General features: G+C 41.9%; 1 protein-coding gene across 10 annotated transcripts in view; it reads right to left on the bottom strand.

The window, feature by feature from the left end:
* Positions 1 to 12,154, bottom strand: part of LOC117413053 (adhesion G protein-coupled receptor B2-like) — a 131,608-nt gene that overhangs the window by 51,665 nt on the left and 67,789 nt on the right. For 7 of the 10 annotated variants that reach the window (XM_058997337.1, XM_058997333.1, XM_058997331.1 and 4 more), the window contains 8 exons: positions 7,032 to 7,196; positions 5,275 to 5,439; positions 3,849 to 3,950; positions 2,982 to 3,088; positions 2,300 to 2,494; positions 1,951 to 2,019; positions 754 to 862; positions 101 to 247 (listed from right to left, as the gene is read on the bottom strand). In XM_058997337.1, coding sequence (XP_058853320.1) covers positions 101 to 247; positions 754 to 862; positions 1,951 to 2,019; positions 2,300 to 2,494; positions 2,982 to 3,088; positions 3,849 to 3,950; positions 5,275 to 5,439; positions 7,032 to 7,196 — 1,059 coding nt within the window. The remainder of the gene's footprint in view (positions 1 to 100; positions 248 to 753; positions 863 to 1,950; positions 2,020 to 2,299; positions 2,495 to 2,981; positions 3,089 to 3,848; positions 3,951 to 5,274; positions 5,440 to 7,031; positions 7,197 to 12,154) is intronic. The other 3 variants (XM_058997335.1, XM_058997338.1, XM_058997336.1) reach the window with 2 other exon arrangements.

Genomic DNA, 12,154 nt, shown 5'->3' with positions numbered 1-12,154 from the left:
ACTGGGAAAGTGCATTATTTTTACTGGGGCACACAGGGAGGCATACTGTTCAGTAAGCGTGGCAGAGAGAGAAAGGGGTTGCGACAGCCGCCCTGCCCACCTGATGATGCCAGGGTGAAGACCTCCTTGGGGATGAAGAGCTTGTCTTCCGAGCTCCTAGCCCAGTCCTTCATCCCCCTTCTGCCCTTCGTCGGGAAGTGGACGTCGCTTGAGACGGCCGTCACTGGCTCGCGCTGGATACTGATCACTGTGGACAGAGAGCCGCTCTGAGTGCCCGCATTAAACTGCACAACAAAACTACACAAACCACCTTGAGAAAGCATGGGTCCAATATTTGAATACACGTTCCCTTGGTCAACTGGCCAGATATATTTCAATAGGTGGTGCATGGAACTAAGCGTTGATACACTGCAGTGCAATGTAGCAAGGTGTCAGTCTATCTGTATAAATCAGGGTTGCCTAATGTAACTGAAGAAAGTGAATACATTCACATTTGTACCCCAAGAATAGGACCCCCTCTTTCCCATCTAAGATCATAATAGCCCCCAAATCCAGGGATGGAAATAAGCCTACCATTGCATAGATGCAGTTTGATCCAATCTGGGTTTAACACTGTTACCTGTACACTGCGGCTAATCAAGCTCACAGTAAAACCTGGAGTGGCTCGACCTGCCCTGATTTTTAATAAAAGCGTGTGTGTGTGTGTGTGTGTGTGTGTGTGTGTGTGTGTGTGTGTGCGCGTCTCTGACTCACCCAGGTTGTCAGTGACAATGAGAGAGCTCTGGAATGCTTTGAGCGCATCCCCAATCAGGTGGATGAAATCCTCCACGACCCGCATCAGATGCACTGAGCCCGGGGAGACCTGCACATAGAGCACAGCACGACAATGATGAGCACAGCCAGCAGAGGCACTGCAGTACCAACCCACTGGAATCACAAGCAATACAATCCAACACAACGGGAGACTAAATGCTGAACAACAGCAGTGACCCCTATTACCACATTATATACTGTCTGTCTAACTCTCCTTATATGCCCAGATGTGGACACATTCAAAAACGTGTCCTAAGCAATTTCCATCACAACTGAATAAGATGCACTGTAGATATATGTAAAAAACTAATAATAATAATAATAATAATAATAATAATAATAATAATAATAATAATAATATGTTGTGACAAATGTACTTTCGGCAGCTCTGCAGTATTCCCTGCATCACCAGCAGATGAGCCGAAGAAAAGCAGCTTTCTGCAAGTAATTCCATCTGCCTGACAGCTGATTACTGGCCGCTGTCTCTTTATCTCTGTCTCTCTCCTACCCACTCGCCCACAGCAGTCAGCGGGGTGCTGAGAGCGTGCCGTCTGCTCGTAACGAAGCAGCTAAACCTCAGAGAGCTGCGGCTGGTGATTGATCATCCCCACTGTGATCAATACGTCTCAGGCCCTTTTTGTTATAAAAAAAAGTTGCAATCATAAAGGCTTTAACGGACTGATTATGGCCAGGGACAGCACTTGAGTGTGCCGGATAGCAGACCGAGTCTTATTAACACAGACTCCGGCTACCAGCAGATGACTGCCTCGCTTCCTTGTTCTGGTCCTGAATGCAGCTTTCTTTGCAGTGGAAAAATAAAGAAAAAACTAACTAAATTACTTCAATTAAACAATTCAGTAGGAGGGCCAGCTTTGGCCACCTCTGTTCTAGAGGGACACATGACCGTTATTCCTTAATGGTTAATTACTTCTTGGAAGTACGGGGAGGAAATCTGCAGCAAAGACAGTTCTTTAGAATGATTAACGGAATAGACGTCACTTTTGATCCCTGTGTAGCTTGGATATTGAGATACATGTCAACCAAACACGTACTGTGCTGCCCTGTCAGATCTTCGGCTCTGACTGGAACTAAATTCTAACCGGAATTGACCAATCTTAGTTTTTGACAGCGACTTACCTGCTGTGCATCGTCCCATTTCTCTCTATTTACCACGTCCAACATGAGGCTGACTACCTGGAAGAATCTCTATAGAGAGAGGAAAGAAGATAGGGGAAGGGTCAGGCAGTCTCCCTGGACTAAAGAATGTTAGCATAGATTCGGGTCGTTTAGGCTTAGCCTTTTACTTCTGTTTTAATCTCCAATGCACCCCCCCTCCCCATTACATAATATTACACCTGTATAAAGAATTGTATTTATTATTAATAACAATTTAATAACCATGTACTAGGATCCCATCTGCAGCTTCCCTGAGGTCCCTAGTTTTAATGGGGTGGGGGGGGGGGGGGGGGGGTGTCCCTCTCCTCACCTGTATGTCGTCTGCTGCTGGGATGTAGGTTGCTCTCTTGAAGGTGTCGGTCACATTTCGGAGAATCTCCACTGAGAACAAGAGGTCTCCGCTGTAATAGCTCTTCCGGGACATTAACTCGAGGAGACTCCTCACGACCTGAGACATACCTTCCCCAGCCAGGGTCCTCTGACCCTTCGCAAGATGCTCTCGAAGCTGCGGGGGGGGGCACGGGAAGACAAACCGGGTTACAGACGGACGATTTGCTTTCGACTCCGACGGGGTCAACAGAATTTTGGCTTTGAAATAAAAATGCCCCTCTTCACCGGTATTAACTTTCACTTCTTCACTGCTCTTGTACAATTTCTATATTTTGTTTGGGAATGTTAAAATGTTAAGAACGTGAAAACATAGATGAAACCTTTTTACAACAGTACACTGCATATTGAAATCCAGTCTGTACATCAAATGTGATTACACTGCATGGTTGAACGAATACATACGCTTCTATAGAAATCACAGTGAAGTCATGCTATGTGAAGAAGAACACATCCATTCAAGATTCAGGACACAACCCTCAACTCTTAATGCTTCCTCATGAGCAGGCACTTTATTAAACAATGTGACTGGAAATAAAGGACTGACTCTAATCCCTAGGATAGACCCCATTAGAGCAAACACTGGGAGTTCAATTTGCACCTACTGATAGATGTAAGTATCTGTACTCGTGTGAGATGCATCTGGCGAAGCTCGGAGGGCCCCAGTAAGCAACTCCATTAGTGTCCAGCAAACAACGACGACTGGCAGATCCTGTGGACACAAAGCAGGGGAGGAGCCTCAGGGACATGTGCATACAGCAAAGGCAGGGAGCCAGACTCTCTCAGGTACTATAGTTTATTATGCATATTCCATGACTACAGTACACAAAGCTTTACCAAACTTCTATGTGTGATTGGAGCTCGACAAGGAAGATTCACTTATTGAAAACAAGCACACAAATGCAATACAAGACAACACTTATAAAAATAAAGATATCCTAGGATACTGTACATGAAACCATTCTCCAAAACAAAATAGTGTGGCTAGATTTTATAAACAGTAACAGAAAATAAGGGCTAAGTTAATTCACTTGTCTTTCATCTCTAGAGGCCTGGGTTAAAACTCAGCTCACAAGTTAATTAATTTGGTGGTCTTGACCCAGCCCCCAGGAGTCCATATTACAAAACCAAAATCAAATTTGCCATAGCTAAGGTCAAGCTAAGGTCAGCCTTGGACTGAAGTAAATACAATTACAAAAGCTGAATCATTTTTGTCACGTTGAAGAATCCTCCTTTATACAGTATACATGAGGAACAGGACAACATGCATATTATGTTTCTACACGACCTCAGACGTGAGGTTCCAATGTGATTTCCAACAGCATATGTTAACATACGGCACTAAGATAAGGCAGGACCTCAGCACCCACACGGTCTTCCTGCCTCAGGACCTCAGCACCCACACTGTCTTCCTGCCTCAGGTTCTCAGCACCCACACTGTCTTCCTGCCTCATTAACAGCAGACCGGTTACCTGTTGCGTTTGATGGACACTTGTTGTAAACGATCTCCCCGGCTGCTGCTCTCTTCCAGGTCATGGACACGACATATTCATCCCGGCACATCTCATGGGGAGCTGGGGACACACGGCAAGCGCCCTGGTAAAACCACAGACACAGGGAACCAACCGCAGGCACCACACTCACAACACGACTCACTCCAGCGGTGACCTGCTCAACCGGAGCTGTACAAATCAATGCTCTTTACTTACAGCACAGCATGCACTTAGTGTATGGCACCTGATACATGGGCCAGTTCTGGATTCAGGGATTGCAATGGTATCTAGTCATCGTCAAACACAATACAACATTTTTACTTTGCAGAGGGAATGTTAGCAATGCCATCGATCCTGTGTTAACCAATCAATCAAATCAATCAATCAAATCAATCAATAAGTCCACGAATAATTAAAACAATTTTATGAGTTGACTTAAAATGAGCTACATAAAACTCACACAAAATAAGTCCATGACTAATGTGACAAAGTGCCCGCCCCTGTGTGTATTTTCTGTGTTATATTTTGTATGTTGCGTGTGTTAATGTTGGTGTATAGTCATTGGTACACGGGATATAAATGGGTGTGTGCAGCACGAGTATTTAAATTGTATAATTATATTTAGGCACGGGATTGTACTATCACTTCACGTGCATTTAAAGTATAGTATGTGAGCACGGGGTTGCACAGAATTAATTCACGTGCTGGGATTCAAGTGAATAATTAATTAGTAATTGAATCCCAGCACAACAGTATATATAGATGCACGTTTGACTCACTCGGGGTTGGGTGTTCGAGAGTGGAGAATGGGTGAGAGAGAAGGAGAAATAAAAGTCAGTTTAAATATCAATTGCTATTACGTGCTGGTAGGACCAGCACGATACTTGTTTATTTAAAACTCACCGTGTTTGTTTGTGTGTCTGTCCGTGCACTGTCTGTTTACTGTATAGTCCGTTTTGTTTGTCTCTTTATTTTGGTGTGAAGTGCCGTGTCCTGTGTTTTGTTTGTTAAACCTTTTTATTTATTTGTTATTAAACGCTGAGTGCAACCATCACACTCAGTTTCTCTCATCATCACCGTCTGTCTGTGTGTTTCTCTCTCTGGTCTGAGTTCCTCCCTGCAGCCAGCCTGTCACACTAATTAATTAATTGATTGATTTATTAATTCATGAGTTTACTTAAACCTGATTTGGGTCACTAACAGCTTGCTTTTTAAATTGCTGCAATTTAATTTTAGACTTGTTTGTGCACTTTAAAAATACATCAATAAAATAAACATTAATGCAGGGATTTGTTGACCTAAATCTATTGACAACAAAAAATCAAACATGCAGAGCCCAGTACTTTCTTTGCTCATTTAGTTGTTTGCATGCCACCCCTGTTTACAGACGGACGGACGGACTGACCTGGGCACTTCTTGTCGTTGCAGGTGCGTACCTCCTCCCCTGACCCCTCACAGGGGTAGCCCTGCTCCCCCGTCCCCTGGCACATCCGGAACCGCTGCTGCCAGCCTGTGTCGCAGGTCTTAGAGCACAGGCTCCAGTGGTTCCAGTTACCCCACTTCCCATCCGCTTCAGGGACAGAGAGAAAGTGAGAGGAAAGAGTGCTCAGTCCGGACACTGCGCCCGCAGTTCCACTGTCCACAATATAACCACATCCAGTTCAGTGGCACTGTCAGATTCATACTGCGGACTCCCTTGGCTATTGTGTGCAGTTTATTGCCCATCCACAGAGACACAACGGGTCCTTATTCACAAAACTCATTTACAGAATGTCTGTATTAAATAATCCAGACACTGACATGCTCACACCCTACTTTCCCTCAACCTGCCGTGAGGAGTTTTTTCAGAAGCATTGCTGTGCTGTAATAGTTAGTAAGCATGAGAAGATATTGATCTTTGTAAAATTAACAATAATCATACAGAACACACATAATCAGATATTAAACAGGTTAAGAAATGAAGTATTAGGGAAGTGTAGACGACATCCCTTTGAGGTCAAATGTCTGCCTGTATATATCCTAGCAGTTGATCAACCAGTCTCTTTTTGTGGTTTCTTTAACAACAGTACAAAACAATTTAATGCATTCTAAACTGTATTCAATGCATCAAATTAGACTTTTAAAAAAATAACTCATTAAATGAAGCCTTGTGAATCGAGGACCCCATGTATGAACAACATCAATTACTGTCTGATCTCTATAGGAAAGCTGGACTGCAGGGGACTGTTCTTGTATAGCTCAGAGAGACCTTCACAACACCACTCCACGAAATCACGCTGTCAGCCTGGGCTGTGTTAGGATTGATGAATAGCACATCTATGCCAGCATTTGTGTATGCGTTTTTACATTTAACAGCGCTGTCGCAAATCATTATGTCACAAGCTATAATTGCCAGCATGTAGCCTGGTTGTTATATATCTTCTTGTTGTCAATTATATCACGTGTTGAGGCATATTAACTGGGAAACGACGATGCGTCTGCATAAACAAGCACGTGGGCCAACGCAGAGATGGCAAAGCCACTGGTGGAACCTAATTATACAATGAAAAATGATTCAGAACATTCCTATTCCATTGTCAAATCTTTCCCAACTGCTTCTAAAAAAAAGGAAAAGGTCGATGTTTTCAAGGAAGAAATAACAGCTGTGGATGACCAGTGCCACTTCTTACTCAACATTTCTTCTTTTTTAAATACAAGTGGGACACATTCTGATTGAGACAAACAGGCCCATAAAAGCATTCCTACAGATGCCATCGATACCAAAGCACAATATCAAAGGAAACAACAATAATGATAAACAGTCCATATATATATATATGTCAATAATAATCAAATTAGTATACCATTGATATATACTGGATTTTCTATGCTGTGTAACGTTTACTTTCTAAAACGTGTATGCAGTATACACAAACACAGTATGCAGTATACACTATACATGTGTATTTGTATATTGCACATATCAATACACATGGAACAGAAACCTGCCCTTATTTTGCATTGTTTTTGGACAAAAGAAGCCTTGGTACCACAATCGCTCCATTCCCTTCATATAATAATAATAACACTAGAGTAACAGCGTCATGCAAGGGGGCTGCTTTGCTCTCCTCCCCTGCGGCCGGGGCAGCTGCCCTGGTATAATTAAGCAAGCCTGGTACGTACCTGGGCAGGCTGTGAGAACGCAGTTCCGAGTGTCCACATGGGGACCTTTGCACTCGGTCCAGCCGTGAACTGAGGCACTGCACCGCCGCGTGCGCTGCTGAGTGCCGTTGGAACACGTCACTGAACACCTGGTCCAGGGAGTCCACTCCAACCACTGCCCCTCCACTGTCAACACAAAACACACAAACAGACGCCCCGCTGTTAGTGCAGCGGGGGGCAGGGCACAGCAACAGCAGTGCAGTAGCAGCGCCCCCATCAAGGAGCCAAGCACAGGCTTGAGGGCACCTCCTGGGTGAAACATACAGGGATGTCAGGCAAGACTGTGATTCGTTTGGGACTTTGGAGGCCTGTGTGTTAGAACCAACTGGTCACGTTTTTTCAGGGCTTATTAAAATGAAGTTTTTTTTTTTTGTTATATAAATCTGGACCTTGTCTCTGAACACAAGCATCAGTTTCTTAAAGCAGGCTGAACTATCTGGTTTTGGATCAAATAACGTATATGCTGTGGAGAAGGCAAAGGGCAACCGATGTATGTTTTTCATTTTTAAGAAGCTTCGATACTACACAGAAGACCATTCTGTGTGAGTTTGAGGTTGGTTTTATGATGTCACCCAAAACCAACAAGAACTTTGAACAATGTTATTACCATGGGTGGAAGGCCCCGATAGTATATTATATTATGTTATTGGGGAGCAGTGTGGAGTAGTGGTTAGGGCTCTGGACTCTTGACCGGAGGGTCGTGGGTTCAATCCCCGGTTGGTGACACTGCTGCTGTACCCTTGAGTACTTTGCCTAGATTGCTCCAGTAAAAACCCAACTGTATAAATGGGTAATTGTATGTAAAAATAATGTGATATCTTGTAACAATTGTAAGTCGCCCTGGATAAGGGTGTCTGCTAATAAATAAATAAATAATAATAATAATAATAATGAATAAACTTGAAAACAAAGCAAAGATCAGCATTTATTTAGTTAAATAAAAAATGCTAAAAAATACAACAAACAGGTTTGCTAAAACACACAGATACTGTACATGCATGCTTAAACTTGTGAGGCTACGAAGGAGATAAAGAGCCAAATCCCTGCAGCTCTCTGTTGAAATCTGTGCCCTGAACAGTACTTACACAGTAGCGACACAAGAAATCAAAACAGGAACTGTAAGCTGCATCGCAGCTCTGAAAATGTCATTTCTACCTATTAGGGTACAATAATCGAGATAGCACATCCCATTAGGTCGAATCACAGTGTAACGGCACGGATTCCAGCCGCTCATTAATATGTACTGACACAGAAGGCAGCCGTCGCAACAGATATACAGCAGTGCTTTGGTAGAGAGGAGCGAATGGCAATTTTTGATTTAGTAATTTAGGAGTTTAGGTCCTGTCACGGATCATTTGCAGGGCAGATTTACTGTGGCAGTCCCCAGAAATTAAGAGCTATGGGTCCGTGGTTTTCAAGTCAGCCTAAATAAAAGAGCCCCATAAAAAGAGGATAACGCTGACACCAGGCATATCTGCATGCGCATGCTGAAAGGATGTTTACCTATTCATGGCCACCAAGACTGAGTAAGCATGCGGTATTCGTGAGAAAATCAGACGAGAAAACCCAACCCCCCCATTCATTGTGCATTTATTCACCAGCCCAATACCTACTGGGGAGTAGTATAGTGCAGGGGTTTCCATGGTCTTTTGGAAAGCAAAAGAATAATGTGAATTAGTAATGAGGGTTTAAAAGTGCTGATTTATAGCATTATACCGCTGAGGCAGTGCTATATTATTTACACATATAGAAGCTAAGTCTCCTTTTGTTCATTTTGCCTGTGTCATCTTGAAAAGTGCACAGTCAGAAATCATCACGTTGCTGAAAGTGTCTCAGCATAAGATTTGGATTCGGACTGAGGGAAAGCTGGCAAGAACAGAGATTTTAATCTCACTAGGTTCTGCACTGCATGCGCATTACCCCAACTCCACTGCTAACACGGCAATATTTTATTTCAGAAATACTTAATTCACACTTCTTAATAGATTGTATAAACAAGGCATTATAGAGCAAGTATTAAAATGAACTATGAGCATTTGGAAATCCTGTATACATTTTTAAAAGGTTTTTTTGTGGGATGAAATGTTACAGTGGTGTTTAAAACTTTAATGAGGGGGCTTTGGTCCCCTAAAACCAATAAAAAATGCCCTGGGTTGAAACGGACAGCTTAAACACAAAATGATGAACACATAAGAAATGGGAATGCTTTTTTCCCACATGTCATTAAAACACTATAAAACACACTCACGTGATTCCTAGAAACTGCCACACTAATAAATGTAACAAATCTGCCGCAATGTAAAATGTATTTTTATTTTTTTTCACTAAGCAAATACACTTTCTCCAACACAGGCTCCTTGTAAAAACTCTGACGGATATTCCATTCCATTATATTCCGTTGCGTGCTGTAAGACTTCTCCAGGGTGTCCTATAAGCCCTGCTGAAAGATGTTATTAGCAAGGTTCGGGTGTCAGGATCGTGTGGATTATGTGCCAAGCAGGGAGATTAGAGATTAACGGCAAGGGCTTGTCTTCATGTTCCATTGTCAGCTACAAAACTGGAAAGATTTGTTTAATTACAGCAGACACTGTGTGCTTTTTAGTCACTCTTTATTTTAAGGGGCACGTCATTTTTGAACTCCTCCACTAACACATGAATAAATGTGTTCACGTTTTGTAACTACTTTAAATTGAAGCTCTGTCCTACTCTTATACTGATTTGGGATACACTTCATGATAAAGGTGCAAGTACATACAACGCAGCAGCAATGCACGCTTTTATTACTGCTTCTTACAAATTATATGATGGGAAAATAACTCTTAAGTGCACGTATTAATACATGGAAACTACAGTGTAATTCAATGTAGTATTACCAGATTATTTTTGCAGTTTTCCCATGGTTATAGTATGCATGTAGTTCACCCTGGTTTTCCATGTTTATTAATATGCTTTACCATATCTTGTTACAATGCTCTTTACAATGCTTACCCATGTTTCACCATGCTTTCCCTATGCTGTATTACACTTGGCTATATTTTTACTATTTTATAAGGGACATGTCTGCATTGTACCGGAAGTCATTTATTCAATAACACTCAAAATGGAATAGAAAATACAAAACAACATCACACTAAAACTTTGATACCAAGACATCACAACTGTGAAACGATCACTACCGTAACACCAGGTCCTACAATTTCATCAGATGATGTCCACAGGCTGACGTCGCGAGACAGAAATAAACTGGCACAAATAGGAACGAAACACACTCACACGTACACGCAAACACACACACTCATTAAGAGCTTCTAAGTACCACGGCTTCTGTTGTTCAATAGAGCGTAATACAAAACACCTGGTCTGTGGAGATGCTTGCTTTACATTTATAAAGTACATGTGGATACACAGCAGCATGCTGAATCATCGCCATCAGATCTTATAATTAAAGACATCAGTGGAAGAACACGTAACCTTCAGTTTTCCAAACAGGATGTAACTCCCCTGTTTATCAAACCCCTCCAAAAAGCAGTTATGATACCTAGCAAAAACATGTTCACTTCAAACGTGCTTTTCTGAGCTACAAAAAAATGTGACTCTTCAGGTACTTGCACTGATAGCTTTAATTATATGACTCACAAACTTGTCTCTGAGTGCTAGCTGCCTCTCCTATGTTCAGTATGGTTCATTGAGCGTTCATTGAGGAACCACAGGACGTGATACTTCACATGACTGTAGATTTCAGAACTGGGACAGCCTTATCTGTGTTTGCCCAGCTGTTAGATAAGGGCAGGTTTCCACTGAATAAAGGAAAATGTATACGCTTTAGTTTAATGATCCATTAATAAGCAACTTTAAATGTGCTATTAAAGGTGCTGATGGCTATAACCGTTTAACATCATTATTTATGCACTCTGGATAACCGCAGTAATTTAAGCAGTAAAGGCTTTCAGAATTACAGGCACACAGAAAACATGGTGGGTGGGGAAATGCAAAATGAAATATAAATCGAGGAAAGCTGCAAGTAGCTTGGAGGTCCTGTCTTTCGTTATTGATTGGCTATGGTTGCACGTCATACACAAACCAGTCATGCATGAGCTACGCATGGTCGTGCACAGCTGCAACTCATGCAAGTGCAAAACTGTCATTTTATTTTTGTACTGCTAAACTGAGAGAGGGCTCGATTTAAAAATAAGATTCGTACACATGCAACTCCCCACCTCCCCCACAAAGTCCACCCAGTTTGAAAATCAAGACAGACAGACAGACAGACAGACAGACAGACAGACAGACAGACAGTCTATTTTAATCACAGAATCATCAACAGATATTAATACTGGTACCATAAAAAAGTATTTTGCTATAGTCGATGAATTTTTATTATTTATTATGTATTTTTATATAGTCGTGTTAATCAGCCTGATTGAAATATAATTAATATAGAGTATCATTAAAATAGATCCATAGATAGATAGACAGGCAAACCGAAATACATGAAGAAAGATATAGACAGACAGGCAGGCACGCTAGGTAAATTAGCAGACAGGCAGACATACTAGCAGACAGACATACTGACGTGCAAGTAGTTAGTTAGACAGACAGACAGACAGACAGACAGACAGACAGACAGACAGACAGGAAGAAACGCAGTTAACAGAAAGTTGTTTACAGTATTTGCTGGGTATTTTAAAATCCTCTGATCCCTGTCCTCTATACAAGATCTAACCACGCTATTGATTATCAGAGGCACTTTGAATCTGTACTCTCCTGCAAGTCCTGGTTTAGAGTAAAGTACCATGAACAGTATAGAACCAATGCACACAAAAAAGAAAGTGCAGCTAAAATCATTTTCCCTTTGTGGTGTGATTCGCACCATCTGGTGGTCAAATGTTGTAACTGTAGTCTGTTCAAGTGAAGAGCAGTGAACGTGAGCCGGCAGCAGAGAGGCAACGGTTAAAAATACCTTCGTAATGATTTGTTAATTACTGTTCGGTGAACTGAAACCAATAAATTAAGGTAAGTGTTTTAATTTCCATATCAGAATATTAATTAATTCATACATATTTAAAATGCGTGTCTTTAATTTA

This window comes from Acipenser ruthenus, chromosome 23, assembly GCF_902713425.1.
Source record: "Acipenser ruthenus chromosome 23, fAciRut3.2 maternal haplotype, whole genome shotgun sequence".
Taxonomy (NCBI): domain Eukaryota; kingdom Metazoa; phylum Chordata; class Actinopteri; order Acipenseriformes; family Acipenseridae; genus Acipenser; species Acipenser ruthenus.
Note: the sequence above shows the minus strand (reverse complement) of the source record. Positions and strands in the feature narration are given on the sequence as shown.